This window comes from Rhinatrema bivittatum, chromosome 8 (genome assembly GCF_901001135.1).
Source record: "Rhinatrema bivittatum chromosome 8, aRhiBiv1.1, whole genome shotgun sequence".
NCBI lineage: Eukaryota > Metazoa > Chordata > Amphibia > Gymnophiona > Rhinatrematidae > Rhinatrema > Rhinatrema bivittatum.
In genome coordinates this window covers 188,021,573-188,041,446 of record NC_042622.1, presented here as the reverse complement: position 1 = coordinate 188,041,446, position 19,874 = coordinate 188,021,573, and the positions used below count along the sequence as shown (strand labels likewise).

The window sequence follows — 19,874 nt, the reverse complement described above, 5'->3', positions numbered from 1 at the left end:
TTGGTTTTAACTGCCTCTTTCATCTCACCATTAAACCATGCTGGCAGTCGATTGGTCTTCTTTCAATCTTTACATTTTATCTGGGCTTCCACGATGGTATATTTAAACAATATCCATGCCTCATCCAAGCTTTTAACTTTGGTACTTGCTCCTTTAAGTTTATTTCTAACAAATTTCCTCATTTTGTCATATCTTTTTAAAGTTATATGCTACTGCAGTAGTTTTTCTTAACATCCTTCATCTAGTGATTATGTCAAATTTGATTGCATTATGATCATCATTGCTAAATAGCCCTCCACAGTAACCCCCTGCACCAGGACCTAGGTTCCATTGAGGATATAAAAGTAGCTGCTCCTTTTGTCTGTTCTAGGACCAGCTGCTCCATAAAGCATTTATTTATGGCATCAGAAATGTAACCTCTCTAGCATGTCCTGATGAGACACTGACTCTACCAACACTGGGATCAACTAAGTCACCCATAATCGTTGTGTTGCCAATTTTATTTGCCTTCGTTTCTTTATCTTGGCCAGGTGGACAGTAGAATACACCCACTGCTATACTTTTACCCATCACACATGGCATTTTTATCATAAGAATGCCACAGTGCATTTTGTTTCTTGCAGAACTTTTATCTTGCTTGACTCTATGCCATCATATATAAGGCCACCCCCTCCATCAGTTTGATCTGTCCTGTTGTGTCAATATAATTTATACACCGATATCACAGTGTCCCTTTGGTTATCCTCCTTCCACCATGTCTGAGTTGCCTTTATGTTTATATCTTCATATAATGCCATACATTCTAATTTACCACTTTTATTTTTCAGATCTCTGGCATTCATATACAGACATTTTAAAGTATGTTTATTTGTATTTCTAATATTATATATATTTTCAACCTGCTAATTAGCAGATGATACAGGCAGTTTGGAATTATTCATATCTGTATTTAAATCCATCTGGGCTACTGCAATCTCTCTAAATCAGGGCTTCCCAAACTTGGCAGGGGACCCCACAGCCAGTCAGGTTTTCAGGATAGTCACAATGAATATGTAGGAGATAAATTTGCATGTACTGAGCCTTCATGATATGAAAATTTATCTCCTGCATATTCCTTGTGGCTATCCTGAAAACCTGACTGGCTGTAGGGTCCCCAGGAGAGGTTTGGGAAGCCTGCTCTAAAGGGATATTCTAACTTCTCAATTTTGCTAGTATCTTTCGCAGATCCCTCCTTCTGCATCATGTGCATCTAAGCGACTATCAGCTTTCCCCCCATGGTCTAATTTAAAAGCTGTTCTCTCGTCTTTTTAAATGTTTGTGCCGGCAGCAGGGTTCCACCTTGATTAAGGTGCAGCCCATCCTCAGAATGTTTCCCAATTCCTCACATATCTAAAAGCCCTCTTTCTCTGCACCATCATCTCACCTATGCACTGAGACTCTGGGGTCCTGTGCGTGGAATGGGGCACATTTCCAAGAATGCAACTCTGGAAGTTCTGGATTTCAATTTCCTACCTAAAAGCTTAACATTGGCCTCCAGAACCGCCCTCTCACACCTTCTTATGTTGTTGATACCTACATGTAGCGTGATAGTGACTCTTTACCAACACTCCCTAAAATCCTATCTAAGTGATGTGTGAGGCCTGCTACCTTCACATCAGACAGGCAAGCTCCCAAGTGATTCTCATGCGCACCAGCCACTCATCTATCTACATTCCTAATGATTGACTCGTCAACTGCAATGGCAGTCCTAATCCTTACCTCCTGGGCACATGTCCCTCGAGATAAATCCTTAGTCAAGATAAAGGCATCAACTGGAAGGCAGGTCCTAGCTATAGATTGCTTCCTGCCATACTAAGGTTCCTCACAGATGACCTCGCTCTTCCAAAGCAGCACAAGGGCTGCCAGACTAAAATTCGGCCACTCCCCTATGTCCCTGAAGGTCTCTTCTATATACTTCTCTGTTTGACTCTGCTGCTCCAGGTCTGCCACTCTGGACTCAAGAGATCAGACTCGTTCTCTGAGAGCCAGGAGCTCTTTGCACCAGCTGTGCTCATTCAACCTCTCACCAACAGGTACATAACCATACATGCAGACGCTGTGCAAAAGACTGGATAGCCCCCATCTCACCGCTGGACTTTGCATTTTAATTTTTGCTGGGTTGCTAAACATTTTTTAAAGCTGTTTTAAGTAATGGGAATACAATCAAATTTTAAAATGGAGAAATTACTACGTACCTGATAATTTTCTTTTCTTTAATGAAGACAGGTGGATCCACGGCAAGTAGATTATGCACCTCTACGAGCAGATGGAGACGGAGCAAAGTTGATGTCACGGTATATATACCCCTGCTGACTGCTGGCGTGGTTGTCTGTTAATAATCACATTTTTGTTAGTTTGTCCACAGTTGGCTTTTGCAGAGAATACTGGCGGTCTGATGTCAATACAGAGGTATATATACTGTTGACGTCAGCTTTGCTCCGTCTCCCTCTGCTGTTAGAGGTGCATAACACACTGGTCGTGGATCCATCTATCTGAATGCTAAGAGATTCAATGTATTATTTGTGCTTTATGCTAGTTTGTCAGTGACATGCAAAAGGACTAAAATCAGAGTTAATTGCACATTATTAGAAATTCCTAACTGAATCTGAGTTTGAAAAATTTTCCTCATAATAGGGGTACCAATCTATATATCAAAAAATGTGATGAGGGTAGGGATGGGAAACGGACACTAGAGATTATTACATGTCTAGGAATGAGCTCACACACCTTCTCAGGGCAAGACTTTTCCAAATTCTCAAAATTCCTTTCCCAAACACTCAGACTTAAATTTAAACCTTTAATCTACCCGATTAATTCAAACTCTCAAACTACTTCCCAGCACACAAATATACAAATGCAGTAGTAGGTCAACCCTCAAATTCCATTGCAAGGTTTAAGCAGCCTTTCCAAGCCAAACAATACTCAAGTCCTGCTTACTCACCGGCAGACACAGCTTCTGCTTATAGCACTCCCTCACGACAGAGAAATGCTCATTTCTTGCCTTCCTCTATACCTGTGCTTCTAAAGCAATTGTTTCAAACTAAATACTTCAAAAACAAACAATCTCCTCTGAGTGATTTACATTGCAAATAGTTTAATAAAGTGACCCACTCAGCTAATCTCCCTTTTTGTCTCTAACAATACTTGCACTTAATACCTTTTCAAATTGAACACCAGTGATTATTTGCCCAGGAACCAGATCTCACACCTTTTCAGAACAAGCAAGTGACTTTTGCAAACTCTCAAAATTGTTTCCCAACATACAAATATACACACACAGAATTAAGTTTGAATCTTGAACTGCCTAAAGAATTAATTCTTCCTCTCACAATACTCTTACTTTCCCTACCCTTACATATAAACTCAAACTAAGCTCTGAAAAGCCTCATTCCAGCACCCAAATATACAAACATAGTAATTGTTCAATCCTCAAACAAATTCCTTTGTAAGATTTAAGCACCCTTTCTAAGCAAACCAATACTCAAGCGCTGCTTACACACCAGCAGACAACTTCCACATATAGCACCTCCTCAGGACTCACAGTCTGCCCAAACACTCATAACTGCAGGTGCCATTTCTGGAGAGCACTAACCCACAAAGAATTAGGAGCAAGCTCTGTTTTTATTCACTTTATACAGTGCTTCTGTCTTGTATCCTGGTGGCTTTATCACTTTTCTTATTATAATTACAGCACTACCATACAGCTTGGCTCAGGCCTCCTTACCCTTAGAGTAACTTGCACGGAGCAGCAGTCACAACCCTTGCTGGGCAGACTTAATGGACCATTTTGGTCTTTATCTGCCAACATTTACTATGGATTTCTTTAGAATGCATGAGCACCTCTTGATTCAGTACAGCAATGTGTGAACATAGCTACAGATACATAACTGCACTCTTAGCACAGTCTCTAATACATTATTAGAGATTAAAAGCCCTGTGTCACAGGTTAATGAATTTAGGGCTCTCAGCCTATGAGAGGGTAATAAATATGACTGTTGTTTGGCCTCCTCATGTCCCATAGATTTCATTCCCTTCTTCCCTCACCATTTACTGAATAATCACAGAGAATGCATGCATGCATGCCATTCACAATAGCTACTGTGCTACTGCCAAAGGCAAAAAAAAGAAAAAAAAAAACCCCAAAACCAGGATGAGAAGTTGTAAACAACAAGGGGAAGCCCAAATACACTGCTGCCCTCTGCTGGATCTGTGTGACTGAGGCTTTTCAGTGTCATTAGCCAAGTGAGAGGCTACAGCAACTGCTGCTTTAAGTCAGTACCATACACTTTTAAATGCAAACCAAAAAATATGGAAGAGGCCTCTCATTCTTCTCCTGGTGTGCTTAGAGAAAACTTGTAACAACAGTATTTCTGCTATCCATGTCTGCTGTTCACTGATCCCCAGCATTTAGAGGGTCTGCCCAATCCTCCCTGCTTTGTCAGGCCTTCTTTAGTCGCCTATTTAAAGAGAGAACAATGAAGCAGAACTTTCAAAATCTGTAAGGATGTGGCCAAAGCAGGCTGCAAGATAAAGGGAAAGAGCGTGAACTGCTATTTTAATATTTAGGATTTATTTGTAATTATTGGACAGGCTGTTAGCTCATATTTCAACCCCAAAAGGTAGATTGTGTACTGTAGATCAACTGAATTAACAGTTCACTTTTCTCTTTGACAAAGTGTGCTTGTTACTTAAGTTTCCTATGCTTAGCAGCAATTTACAACCCGTGATGGCTACCACTAAGACACTAAAACTGATTCTCTTCTGATAGGCAGGTTTATTATTTAATTGTAGAAATGATCAAAATAATAGCTCTTGTTTGTCACGGAACTGGTCACTTACTGGTCAATGCAGCAAAATGCCCGAGCCCGCTGCGGAGTTGGGACACCCTGATGTCAGGGTTAAAGTTGCACAGTCCAAACAGGCTTGGTGGGACCAGTTCTGGAGTTTTTGCTTCCAGCATGTTTGGGCCTTTGCCAAGAATTCCACATCCCCATACAAACACGTGTCCTTCTTCTTAACAGCAAGAATAAAAAACACACAAATTAAATTCAAATCTTCTAAAAGACATTAAAAATAATCCATTTTATACCTATTAATCTGTATGGCTTCCGTTCAATCAGAAAGGAAAATGGGTTCTTGCCTGCTAGTTTTTATTCCTGTAGAACCACAGATCAGCCCAGACTCCTGGGTTTTGCCTCCCTTCCAGCAGATGGAGACAGAGAAAGTTTTACTGACGCTACCACTTAACCTTGTGTGCCACCTGCAGCTCCTCAGTATTGCACTGTATCAAAGCTTAAGAAAGAAACTCTCCAAAAAATTTCAAATACCAATAACACTCTTAATTTGTATATGTTTTCATGTTCTCTCTTTTTTTTTTTTTTAAATGGTCTGCATTTTATACAACTAGAAAATAGTTTGAGTGGGCGACTCTCCTCCTCCACAGATCGGGCGGGTTCTGGACTGATCTGTGGTACTACAGGAACGAAAATTAGCAGGTAAGAACCAATTTTCCTTTCCTTGAACGTATCCAGATCAGTCGACCCCTGGGACCTGGAGAGTCCTATTTGCAAAACACTCTTGCCGAAGGATGGATGACCTGTATCCCCCACATCTAGACGATAATGCCTTGCAAAAGTATGCATTGACTTCCAAGTCACCATCCTGCAAATCTCCTGCGGAGAAACTAACTGGGCCTCCCCCCCACGAAGCAGCCTGAGAGCACATTGAATGAGCACGCAACACCTCAGGAACCGGCCGACCCTTGCACTTGTAAACTGACCCAATAGACTCCATAAGCCAGCGCACAATGGTAGCCTTAAAAGCCTGAAGACCTCTCTTCGGACCACTCCAAAGGACAAAAAGATGATCCGACCTTCAAAAATCATTAGTAACTTTCAGATACCTTAACAACACCCTGTGGACATCCAACAACCTAAGCTCCCTCACGTAAGAGGCCGAAGCATCCACCTCTAGAAAGACTGGAAGCTCCACTGTCTGATTTACGTGAAATGTGGAAACGACCTTCGTCAAAAAGGAAGGGACCATACGCAGGGATATCCCCTCCCCCACCCCCCGAGTCAGAAATCCTAAGAAAATGATCACAGTACAACAAGGCTTGTAACTCGGAAACTCTCCTAGCCGAACAGATCACTACCAGAAAAACTACTTTAAGTGTCAAATCCTTAAGAGTTGCCCTTCTGAGAGGTTGAAATGGAGTTTCACACAAACCCTTAAGGACAAGATTAAGACTCCAAGGTGAACAAACTCGCCGCACCGAAGGAGGCAAATTCTTCTCACCTCACAAGCCCAAGAACCGCATGATATTGGGATGAGCCGACAAGGCAGCCCCTTCAATCTTGCCTCTAAGAGAACCTAAAGCAGCCACCTGAACCTTAAGAGAGTTTAGTGCCAAGCCTTTGACCAAACCTTCCTGTAGAAAGGACAAGATATCCACCACTGCAGTTTCCAAAGGCCGCACACCATGCATGTTACACCAGGCTTCAAAAACCTTCCAGACCCTAACATATGAGAGATAGGTAGATTTTCTTCTAGCCTGCAAGAGTGTCATTACCAAAGCCTCAGGATAGCCCTTGCGCTTCAAACGCCTCCTCTCAAAAGCCATGCCGCTAGACAAAAGCGAGCAGCCTGGTCTGAAAATATGGGATCTTGGTGAATAAATCTAAAATCTGACCAAACTGTATTGACCCGTCCACAGCTAGATTGACCAAATCCACGAACCACGGATGCCGCAGCCACTCCGGAGCCACCAAGACCACTTCGCCCTGATGTTTCACTATCCAAAGTAACACCTTTCCCACTAGAGGCCATGGAGAAAAAAAATGTAACGCAGCACTCCCCAAGGCCAAGGCACCACCAGAGCATCTATGCCGTTGGCCCTGAACGCTCTTCTCTGGTTGAAAAACTAAGAAGCCTAGGCATTCTGACGAGTTGCCATTAGATCTACATGAGGATCCCCACCCCCCACCCCCATCTCTCCCTGATAAGCTCCCATTCTCCAGGATCCAACAGTTTGAGAATCAGAAAATCCGCTTGAACACTTTCTACCCCTATGTGCGATACTGCTATGTGCTCCAAATGGTGCTCTGCCCATTGAATCAACTCCTGAGCTTCCTGGGCCACTGCTCAACTCTTGGTCCCACCCTGTCGATTGATTAAGCTACTATAATCGCATTGTCTGAAAGCACCCTCACAGACTGACCACTGACCAACGGCAGGAAAGCCTGTAGAGTCAAATGCACCACCCTGTCTCCAATCGACTGATAGACCAGGAAGCCTCTTCCATGCTCCAGGAAAGGAAAACTGATTCTTACCTGCTAATTATCGTTCCTGTAGAACCACAGATCAGTCCAGACTCCTGGGTTTTGCAGGCACCGCCACTTAACTGTGTACCACCTGCAGCTCTTCAGTATTAATCAGTACCCAAGCAGAAAATCCAAAACAAGCTTCTAACAAACCATCTCTATAACCTTCCCCAGAATTAGCAGAAGAAAGAGGAATAATTAAAAACATTAAAAATAAGGAACCTTCTGAAAAGATCCAAAGAGAAACCTATGCCATTCTTCAGAATCCGTCAAAGTTATTACAGAAACCAGATCGAGCGGACTCTCCACATGCTTTCTCCTCCACCAGGCGGGACTCTGGGCTGATCTGTGGTACTACAGGAATGAAAGTTAGCAGGTAAGAACCAATTTTCCTTTCCCTGTATGTACCTAGATCAGTCCAGACTCCTGGGATGTACCAAAGCTTCCCTAACCAGGGTGGGACTGTGAGAGTCCCGCTCGAAGGACACTTTCACCGAAACTGCCGACGTCAGAGGCCCGGACGTCCAATCGGTAATGTCTGACAAAGGTATATAAAGACTTTCACGTAGTCACCCTGCAAATCTCTTGCAGCGACACTAGCTGATATTCCGCTCAGGAGGCCACCTGGGACCGGGTGGAACGAGCCCTTAACTGATCCAGGATAGGACAACCATGACAAATGTATGCGGAACCAATAACCTCCTTCAACCAACGTGCAATCGTGACTTTTGATGCCTTCTGACTCTTTTTTTACACAACTCCATAAAAGGTGATCAGATAATCTGAAATTGTTAGTGACCTCCAGATATCGCAACAAAGCTCTTCTGACATCCAGACTTCTCAAATCTTTTCCATTAGGCGTACCAACCTCCAGATTCAGGAAAGCCAGAAGCTCCACTGACTGACTTATGTGAAAAGCTGAAATGACCTTACGTAAAAAGGAGGGAACCATCCACAAAGAGACTCCGAAATCCACAAAAAAGGTTCTCTACATGACACCCTTGAAGCTCTGACACCCTTCTAGCTGAACAAATTGCCACGAAGAAAACCACCTTTAAAAGTGAAATCTTTCAAGGTGGCCCTTTTTAGATGCACATGTGCCCTTAAGGACCAAATTAAGGCTCCAAGAAGGAAACACCTTACAAATAGGAGGGCGCAAGTGCTTAGCCCCTCTGAGGAAACATACCACATCCGGATACACAGCTAGCATTGAGCCATGAATCTTGCTTCGCAAACAGCTCAGGGCCAACACCTGCACTCTCAAGGAACTAGCCTCAGGGGCTGTCCACTGCAAAATTGACGAAATCCGCAAACCATGGTCTCCATGGACACTTCAGAGCTACGAGAATAACCTTTCCTGGGTGAATCTCTATTCTTCTTAGGATCTTTCCCACCAGATGCCATGGAGGAAAGATGTGGATCAGAATATCTCATGACCAAAGAAGCCCTAGAGCATCGACCTCTTTCACTCTGTATTCCCTTCTGCGACTGAAGAAATGTGGCACCTTGGCGTTCTTCTGTGTTGCCATCAGATCCATATGAGGCATGCCCCATCTGTATTAAATGAGCGTCATTACTTCTTCCGACAGCTCCCACTCTCCGGGATCCATTTGTTGTTGGCTGAGAAAATCCACTTGCACGTTTGTCAGATCCCAGGACATCAGCATCTCTGCTTCTTGAGCCACCGCCCAACTCTTGGTTCCTCCCTGACTGTTGATGTAGGCCACTGTCGTCGCATTGTCTGACAGGACTCTGACTGTGTGGTTGTGCAAGTATAGGAAGAAACTCCTATATAGCCAACCACATGGCTCTCATCTCTAGTCGATTGATGGACCAGGATGCTTCTTCCGCTGCCCATTGGCCCTGTACAGCTTGGGACTGGCACACAGCCCCACCAACTGGAGAGACTGGCATCTGTAGTCACCACCATCCACTGAGGCACCTCGAGGTCCACTCTGCGGCACAAATGGTTCCAGGCAAGCCACCACGAAAGACTGGACCTGGTGAACTCTGTAAGCGATAGAAGATGAAACTTCTCCAACCTCGGATCCTACTGGGAAAACAAGGCTTTCTGTAGAGTTCTCATATGAGCAAATGCCCAAGGGACCAGCTCCAAGGATGAGGCCATGGACCAGAGGACCTGCAAGTAATCCCAGACCCTGGGAACTCGGACCTCCAACAGTCTCCAAACTTGTGACTGCAACTTGAAAATCCACTCCTTGCGAGAAAGACCTTCCCTACACGGGTTTCAAAATGCCCGCCCAAGAATTCCAAAGCCTGCAAATGAGAAAGATGACTCTTGGCCAGATTCACTATCCGGCACAAAACCACTTCTACCACCTGACGGCAAAGGTCCTCCAACTTCGCTCGGATGAGTCAGTCGTCCAGATATGGGTGAACCAGCACAGCCTCTTTTCCAAGTGCTTCCACCACCACCACGACTTTGGTGAAAGTCCTCGGAGCTGTGACTAGACCGAATGGTAGAGCGCAAAACTGAAAGTGCTCCCCAAGGATCATAAATCTGAGGTATTTCTGATGATCCCAGAGTATTCAGATGTGCAAATATGATTCTGTCAGGTCCAGGGATGCCAAGAACTCTCCGCTTCGCACCACCACTATGACTGACCTGAGAGTCTCCATCTGGTAACGGGGAACCTTGAGAGCCATGTTTACCTTCTGCAAGTCCAGAATTGGATAAAAAGTCCTTTCCTTCTTTGTCACCCCAAAATAAATGGAATAATGCCCCGTTCCCCGCTCTTCCTGGGGGATGGGAAAATGGCCCCCAGAATTTTCAGTCTTTGGATGGTCTGTAGAACGATACTTTTCTTCGTTGGAGAAGCACAGGGAGACACCATGAATAGGTTTCTTAGCGGCCGAGTAAATTCTAAAGCGTAGCCTTTTCCTTATCACCCTTAGAACCCACTGGTCCAACGTGATCTTGACCCGCTACTCGTAAAAAAAAAAAAAAAAGAATCATCCGACCCCTGATGGCTGGAACTGAGGAGTGGGTCTACCACCCTTCATTGTGTGGATTTGGCTCCACCTGGCCCTTTGTCTGGAGCCCTCTCAGTTGGCTATGTGGCCATGAAAGGACTGGGACCAGGACTGAGACCTTCCCGAGGTCTGTCTCTGACCTGCACCCGGAGTTCTGCTCTGACAGAAATGCATTTGGGTCCAAAATTATGAATAAACTAGCAGAAATTCTTTGGACCCTCTGGGCTTTTCTCCTGCATCTTCTGGATCCAACACAAACAAGCTCTCTGCATCAGACTAGCACAGACTGCAGCCCGAAAGCTCAACACAGAGACCTCAAATAATCTCTTCAGCAGGATTTCCAACTTCCGATCCTGGACATCCTTCAGCGTAGCAGACCTTGCCATAGAAATGGTCATCTTCTTGGTTACTGCAGACACCACCAAATCCACCTTTGGAAGTTTGCAAAGCTGCAGGGGATAGCCCTGGCCAAATTCAGCCCTGCTTTAGGAGACTCTCATGCCCAGTCCATTAACTTCTTCACCTTCTTCAGCAAAGGAAAAGCCTTTGGTGATCCACGCAGGCCGTGGAATACTGGGTGCACCCCCTCATTGTCAGTATCCTCCTGTGACCTTGATTCCCAGTTCCTCCAACATGTGGGGAATGAGAGGCTGCAGTTCCTCTTTATGAAATAATCTCATGACCCTCAGGTAGTGAACCTCCACCACAACAGGTTCACTACCCACCGGAACACTCATAGATTCAACGCCTAGATAATCTCGAGGGCCCTCCTGAAGATCTTCACCCTTCGAGTCCTCAGAGATCTCTTCAACTTCCCCCGGACTTCCCAGACTCAGGAGCCAAGGAATCCCCCTCAACCTGGGCTGCGCACCTGCCCTAGGCTTCTTAAGACAAGTACTGGGACTTCTGGGTGGCCAGACGCTTACTTGCTGCCTCCCTTTTTGCCAGATAGGCCTTATGGAGCAGCAATACAAATTGCATGGAAAATTCCTCAGACCCACTGGATCCTTTTTCCACCATAGCCTCCTCTGGCTCCCCTCCCCTTCTCTATCTTCTACAGTGCCTGGATCCACTGAAAAGAGTGAGGAGGGGAATCCCTAAACTCCCTAGCAACAGCAGGCCTCCTGCCACATGGATACAACATGGTCACGATCTCTTCCGCCCCGCACCCCCCCCCCCCCCCCCCCCCCCCCGGGTCTCCACAATGGGACCTGAAGAACGCGTGTGGCGATCGCTGCTTGAGACCTCAGTGGATGTCCCTGCCCTTTTGGAGCTCAGCCGGTGCACAAAAAGGCTCAATTGGGACACGATTTCCTCACTCCACAGGCCAGATACAGTTTCCCACACTCCACAGAAGGCACCATGGCAAAAATAACCTGCTGAGTGCTGTGAGCACTGCGACTTTGCTGCTGACACTGTCACAGGCCCCCAGTACTGAAGGTAAGTCGCGCACATCCCCTCTCACCCTTGACAACGGTCTCACCGTCTAGATATAGCCAACTGAACAGCCCTGCTTTCCCAAGCTCCTATCTTTCTTTTTATTTATTTAAGGAAACAGCAACCAAGCAGCCCCAAGAAAAAGAAAGATATACTTTCCTGCTTCTGGCTGCTCTTGGCTGTCGGAGGAGGGTGAGAAGGCCTCAGAGGGAGCGAGGGAACTAGGACCCCTGGCTATCCCTCCCCCTGGAAGTTGAGGACAGAGCCAGAACAGGGATTACCAACCCCCTTGCTCAACTGAAGGGATGGCCCATGAAGGAACTTAACACCTTGGGGAACACCAGTGTTCACCAACTTCTTGAATTTGTTAAAAAAAAAAAAATAAATAAAAAAAAAGGAAAAGGAAAAGAATCTCCAGACTGCAGATGTGCACCTCTACCATCTGCTGGAGACAGAAAAATACTGAGGAACTGCAGATAGCACTCTCAGTTAAGTAACAGTGCCTGAAAAGTTTTTATTCTCTGCCTCCATCTGCTGGTAGAGATGCAAAACCTACTTGTATGGACTGGTCTGGGATATGAACAGGAACAGGACATGAGCTGATGATAAGTTTTAGGAGCTCTTGCAGCTCATGGTCGAGAGCTGTAACCACATCCTACCACATAAAATTTTAATTTTTGATTTTGATTATATAATATTGATTTTATGTCTTATATTTTTAATTTAATGTATGTATTATGTATACCTTATGAATGTTTTAATTGTGATCAGTCTAGCGCTATTTATTGCTATAGGTGGAATATAAACATTTTAAATAAATAAATGCCCCTATATCACTGCTGGCTTACCATTTAGCAGAGCACTGATTGTCCCTCCACACACTGCCTGCTTTACTTTCCCGACCTCCATGAATGGTAGGAGTCTAGGAACATTCACCTGTTGAAGGAAGAAAAACTTTTTTTTTTTTTGTTTTGAAGCCAATAGAGGTTACTTCTCAGAGCCAACTTAAAGCAAAATATTTTTGCTGCAATCATTTTGCTGGTCCCTTTGTTACATTTGTAAAGCATGCTTCCCTTAGTGAGATTCTGCAATATTTTAATGATATCGAAATTCACTCTCTTTGGTGAGTTGACAATTATGGTGGTAGTGGTATGTCCTAGCCTGATAACCCAGTGCTGTGTGCTACCCAGTGCTGTGTGCTACCCTGAGAAGTCCTACAGAGGTTTCCTAGACCAGGCTTCTGTTCCTCGGTTCAGCAGATCCAGGGGAATCTCAGCCATCACAGAGAGGCAAAATCTATAGGTAGGATTCAGGTTGTATGCATACCTGGGGTCTGCGGCTGCCTACCGAGGTCTATCGCTGCAATGGCTAAGTTATGGAGGGAGGAAAGCAAGGAAATAAAACATGGTAAAAACCCATGAATGAAAGGTCACAGTGGTGCAAGCATAACTGATGTGGGCTCCAGCTGAACCAGAAGTCCAAAGCAGGAGGAAGAAACAGACAAGCCAAAATTAAAATCAATAGCAATATCGTGAAACAGAAGCAGACATGTTACATACTGGGAGATGTGCTTTAGAGGAAGATTAGTGGGTGATAAATTCTAGGCCCAACAAATGAGATATGCTTTGGAAGCACTAATCAGGTCTCTTTGGAGAGGACATGCAAACCAAGACACGCACAGAATATCGGACAGCAAAGATCTAAAAAAACTAAGCTTTGGGCAGTGCACCCATCTTCCCGAGGCAAAGTTTCAAGATTCTTTGGAAAGTCAGCTAATAATGGGGCATCTGGGTGATAGGAAGAGAGAGATGATCTCAGGGATAAAGGGATGCGGGATGATAGAGGTGCAGGAGGAGAGGAGGTTAGGGAGTAGCAGGTATCAGAAGGAATGGGAAGGAGTGGAAGAGAAAGGGGATAGGAAAATTGGTTCTTACCTGCTAATTTTTGTTCCAGTAGGCCCTCAGATTTGTCCAGACCAGTGGGTTGTGCATTCCTATCAGCAGATGGAGTCGGAGAACAATTAGAACTTTGGGCACTGCTACATAACGAGAGTGCCACCTGCAGTTCCTCAGTATTGACCTGTACCCAAGCCTAAACAACAAAACTTTACTTAAAAAGGCGAAGGGGGTTGGAACCCAAAACTTAACCGCCAACCTCTTGCCCAGAACAGATAAAACAAAAAAACCACTAAACCACCTCAGAACTTGCCCCTTCTGGAGCATGTGCAAAAAGACCAAATTGTTTCGACCCGCTCGCAGTACAACTTTCCCAAAGGACACTTCATCTTGGTGAAAGTGTGCAGGGAAGACCAAATCGCTGCTCTGCAGATCTCCTGAGGCGACAGAAGCTGACACTCAGCCTAGGAGATAGCCTGGGCTCTAGTGGAATGAGCTCTCAGGGAAGAAGAGACCATCTGGTGCCGCTGACTCCTGCTGTTCTGCCGCGTTCCGCCCGGGCTGACAGCATTTTAAGCCCAGGCGGAGGAGGACCGGGGAGCAGCTGGGTCAGCGGGGGACCGGGAAGTGTGGCGACACACCTGCGAGTTCTTGGCGACACACTGGTGTGTCGCGACACACCTGTTGAGAACCACTGCTTTAGAAGATCGAAAACATCCTGCGATGGCGGGTAAAGTTTCACCATGGCTCTTCCCACTTTTAAACCCACATCCAGCGAGTCCCACTCCTGGGTCACTAGCTTAGGTAATGGGAAGAAGTCGGACTTCGAATACCATCCAGGACCGGTTGACGCCTTCGCTGTCTGATTCCCCCTGTGAAACTTTGATCCCCAGGACCTCCAAGCTCTGGGGAATGAGAGGTCGAAGCTCCTCTTGCTTAAACAAGTGCACTACGCTGGGATCATCGTCTTCAGAGGGTGGGAGGTTATCTTGGTCCGGGTCGTCCTGTATCACAGTCCTGGATCCTGATCCGCCCCAGGGTCTAAGGCAGAGCTTTCCAAACTGTGTGTCGTGACACATTAGTGTGTCGCCTGCAATGTGCAGGTGTGTCGCGCGAATGTAGCACATTAAAGCCCGGTCCACATAGCCGCTCCCCTCCAGCATCATGTACATGTGACAGCATGTGACGCCACGCCATCAACGCCGACGCGAGTTTGGGCTTTTTTTTCTAGCGATTCACTTTTTTTTTTTCCAGTTAGCGGGTTGCCTATTATTGGGCGATTTTTGCTGTCAATCGCATATTTTTTGGTGGGTGGGACTTGAGCCCAGCTATCCCTGTCATTGGCTGCTGCTGCCGATGAGGCCTGGCCACGAGGAGCACATGGGCAAACAGGTACTGACTGCAAACAACAGTGTCTGGTGATCATGGAAGGTGTTATGCACCATGGCAGGCTTGAACCCTGAAGGGAGTGAAGCTCTTAACTGGCAACAATCAAAAAGAAGAGGTACATGAGTGTGTGGGGGCCAGACATGTGCTTGGGGGGAGAAGAGAGATGAGTGTGTGGGGGATAGACATTGTTACTCAAATACAATAACATTAATCTTGGAATATTATATATCTACAATATAAATGGGCTCTGACCGACGGCCCGCAAATGCGCAGGAGAGAGCAGCTCTACCGCGCATGCCTGGGTGAGAGAGCACGTCATTCAGAGCAGAGCAACATGGCACTGGGAGGAAATGGAGCCGTGTGAGGGCTGCTTTGGAAGCGGCGGGAAGGAGCAGCGGTGGCAGTATCCAAGCATCGGGCGGGCCAGTAACGAGCCCGGTAGTGAGGCGCGCGTTCTGGAGAAAAGAAAAAGAGGGAGTGGAGGAGGGCTGAGGGAGAGAGGAAGGAAAGGGAAGGTGAGAGGGGAAGGAAAGGGAAGAGGATGTGAGTAAGCGGGAAGGGTAAGACTTTCAGGAGAAGAGAGAAAAAGAGGGAGTGGAGGAGGGCTGAGGGAGAGGGAAGGGGTTGTGGATGAGGTGAAAGGGGAAGGAAAGGGAAGATGAGAGGGGATGGACGGAAAAGGGAAGAGGATATGAATGAGTAAGTGGGAAGGGTAAGAAGTTGTGGAGAACAGAGCGGCTCTAACCGTGCTAGTCTGACTGATGGAATCACGCCAGTTTTAACGGGCTTAACGGCTTGTTTTTACTATAAATGAAAGGTTTTCATGAGACAGGTGGTGTCGTGAAACATTTTATTTATGTATATATTTAAGGAAACATACATAAATTGTCGAAATACGTTTCGTTCATTTAACCTTTAACCTCTGGTTTGCTAGTTGACTGAATTACTGTGTCATGAAATTATGTTTGTCTAAAAAGTGTGTCACCAGCATGAAAAGTTTGGAAAACTCTGGTCTAAGGGATCCCCAAGTGGGGCCGGCAACCTATCCACACCTTGAGCCCTTTGGTGAGCCATTGCAGGGTGATGGCGGTCCGGGTCCCCGTGGGTATCCGCTTTGGTGGAGGTTCTGCCAAAAAGTCCAGCTGCACTGCTCTCTTCAGGATCTCCTGTTTCCTAGCCAGAAAAACGCCTGATGCAGCAAGAGCACAAACTCAGGGCAAAACTCCCCTGAATCAACCCCATTCCCTGCAGCAGGCACCAAATGTGGGAATTTGGTCCACCGGAGAAAGAATGGGAGGGGCCTCCTCCTCCCTCGGCAGCCGCCGCGAGCTACCCTCCCCTGCCAAGGAGGACCACGGCCCGGAGGATCGGAGCCCTTGCCTGCTTGCTGCTCCCCCCGAGGAAGTTCCCTCCTGCCCTGAAGAACAGGCAAAACACAGGGAACTGCCCTGACACCCCACACATGCAGCAGGTTCCCAACTTAGGCCGGGGTGCCATTCAGAATAACGAGCAGCAATGCGGTCGGCCAGTCGAAAACCTTCACATGACTGCAGGAGCTAAAAATAGAAAAACTCCCAGTGGGCGTGAAATTGCTGTGAGAAGAGCTGCTGGCGCTAAAATATAAAGAGGCCTCACATGCGCGTGAAGGCCTACCCTCCCCCCAGCACCCAGAGCCCCAGGACGTCGTGAGGACCCGCGGGGTTAAGCTCACCACTCCAGAAGGCCTGCCGACGAAACGGCTCGTCCCCCAAATGAACTCCTCCTACCTTGAAAGGCTTCTTCCTTGCTTTCTTTCTTATTTTTTTTTTTTTTTTTTTAAGAAAACTTTACCCTGTCAGAGTTGGAGTCTGAGGGAAGGAGTGAGAGGAGCCTCCTCAGTGCTCGAGGAAACCAGGAGCCCCTGGATATCAAGACACTGGCACAGATGCGGGCGAGACACAGGCAGGGGAATCCAACCTCCCGGATGCCCGGCTTCAACTGAGGGATGGCCCACGAAGGTGCCTAACACCTCAGGAAGCTACATTACTAACTACAAACTAGCCTATCCTAGGAAAAAAAAATCTTTCCCTAATAACCTTTTTTTTTTTTTTTTAACTGACTAACAGACTGCAGGTTTGCATCTCTACCACCTGCTGGAGTCAGAGAAATACTGAGTGACTGCAGGTGGCACTCTCATTATGTAGCAGTGCCCAAAGTTCTAATTGTTCTCTGACTCCATCTGCTGGTAGGAATGCACAACCCACTGGTCTGGACTGATCTGGGTATGTTCAAGAACAAACAATCCCAGGTATGCAGAGCAAAGCATTTTTTTATCCTTATTTTTCATTATTGGGTCTGTGTGTCAACTATTTTGAAATATTTTACTGTTATCTAGAAATTTTTGAATGAGTTTTTAACTATTGGATATTCCATTCATTAGCTGTTTTGAAATAATAGGAAAATTAGTTCTTACCTGTTAATTTTCGTTCCTGTAGTACCAAGGATCAGTCCAGACTGCTGGGTTATGCCTCCCTTCCAGCAGATGGAGTCAGAGAAAAGCACCCCCCATATAACCTGGTGTGCCACCTGCGATCCCTCAGTATAATCAGTATCAAAGCAGAATGAATGGCTGTTATTATTATTATTTTTTTTTTTTTTTTTTTTTAACAACAGAGGACTAGATCAAGTCAAACAAGAACCCGATTAAAAACTATAACTTGTGTGAACCTCTGAAAAACTATAACTTGTGACAAAAGGAACGATGTCACAGAGGTGTGTAGTCTTAGAAAAAATCTGCCAAGAGAAAGACAAGGAGCTGAGCGGACTCTCCTGCCTATGGGCGGGCATCTGGACTGATCCTTGGTACTACAGGAACGAAAATTAACAGGTAAGAACTAATTTTCCTTTCCCTGTACGTACCAGGATCAATCCAGACTGCTGGGATATACCCAAGCTGCCCTAAAAGGGGTGGGACCTGGAGAGTCCTGCGCGAAGCACACTGCTGCCAAAAGAATCCACTTTCGGATCCTGCACATCCAACCTGTAATGTTTAGCAAACGTGTGCAAGGATTTCCAAGTGGCCGCCCGGCAAATCTCTTGGGGCAAGACACATTGGCTTTCTGCCCAGGACGCTGCTTGTGACCTAAGAGAATGCGCCTTAAGACCATCTGGTACTGGGAGCCCGTGACATATGGAAGCTGAAGCAATAGCGTCTTTCAACCAGTGGGCAATAGTAGCTTTAGAAGCCTTAGTCCCTTTCTTAGGACCGCTCCACAAAACAAAAAGATGATCAGACAATCTAAACGGATTAGTTACCTCCAAGTATCGCAAGAGGACTCTACGGACATCTAACCTCCTCAGATCCTTATCCTCATCAGAGAATGCCGGCAACTCGACTGACTGGTTGACATGAAAGGCCGAGACTACCTTTGGAAGGAAGGAGGGCACTGTCCAAAGAGAAATCCCAGAATCAGAGATACGCAGAAAAGGCTCTCTACATGACAAGGCTTGGAGCTCCGAAACCCGTCTAGACGAACAGATAGCCACGAGAAACACCGTTTTAAGCATTAAATCTTTCAACGTAGTCCGCTTCAGAGGCTCAAATGGGGGAACTGCAAAGGCTACGGAGAACCAAATTTAAACTCCAGGACAGATCGCATGCACCGGCGGCTTCAAGTGCTTGGCACCCTTCAAGAATCTTGCCACGTCCGGGTGAGCAGCAACGGAAGTACCATCAACCTTACCTCGAAAGCAGCCCAAGGCCGCTATCTGCATCCGGAGCGAACTGTACGCTAAGCCCTTCCATAAGCCGTCCTGCAATAAGGCAAGAATGTGAAAAATAGTGGCCTGCCGCGGGGACAAACCCAACCCACAGCATCAAGAATCAAAAACCTTCCATACCCGAACGTAGGTGATAGATGTAGAAGTTTTTCGAGCACGGAGAAGAGTGGTAACAACCACCTCTGAGTAACCCTTCCTTCTTAATTTCCTCCTCTCATAAGCCAAGCCGCTAGACAGAAGCGGTTGGCCTGATCCAAAAATATTGGACCCTGCCGGAGGAGGTTCGGCAGATGACCGAGGCGCAAGGGACCGTCTACCGCTAGTTGATCAGATCGGCGAACCACGGTCTTCGTGGCCACTCCGGGTCCACCAGAATTACCGGCCCCTGGTGAGATTCTATTCATCGTAAAACCTTTCCCACCAACGGCCAAGGAGGAAACACATAAAGGAGAATGTGTGGAGGCCATGGAAGAACCAGGGCATCCACCCCTTACGATCCATGTTCCCTTCTGCGACTGAAGAAACGAGATGCTTTCGCGTTCAGACGAGTCACCATTAAGTCTAGGCGGGGGGTCCTCCACCGGCTCGATAGCAGCAGCATCGCCTCCTCGGACAGCTCCCATTCTCTGGGATCTAGCTGCTGGCGGCTGAGGAAGTCCGCCTGAACATTGTCGACCCCGGCTATTTGAGATGCAGCTATGCGGGTCAGATTGCGTTCTGCCCAGGCCATTAACATGTTCGCTTCGGCGGCCACGGAGCAACTCCTCGTACCCCCTTGGCGGTTTATGTAAGCCTCGCTTGCCTGCAGCTAGCTGCTTCTCTGACACGCTCAAAAGATTTACAGAGATCAAATCAACAATTCAGTATGCACCATATATATATATATTTTTTTTTATAAAGTTGATCTAGTCAAAGGCTTCCCTCAGAAATCAAACCTGTCGGGAGAAATATCCCAGGAAATTTAGATAGTCAGGACTGCAGGTTATGCTCTCTCAATCTGCTGGAGTCAGAGAAATACTGAGGGATTGCAGGTGGCACA

The 19,874-nt window shown here is 46.3% G+C and overlaps 1 protein-coding gene across 2 annotated transcripts in view; it reads right to left on the bottom strand.

Moving 5' to 3' along the window:
• RCC1L (RCC1 like) overlaps positions 1–19,874 on the bottom strand; it is a 53,095-nt gene that overhangs the window by 10,347 nt on the left and 22,874 nt on the right. Inside the window, exons 8-9 of one of the 2 annotated variants that reach the window (XM_029612480.1) lie at positions 12,641–12,728; positions 4,879–5,052 (exon numbers count right to left, since the gene is read on the bottom strand). In XM_029612480.1, the coding sequence (XP_029468340.1) occupies positions 4,879–5,052; positions 12,641–12,728 (262 nt within the window). The remainder of the gene's footprint in view (positions 1–4,878; positions 5,053–12,640; positions 12,729–19,874) is intronic. The other variant, XM_029612481.1, reaches the window with a different exon arrangement.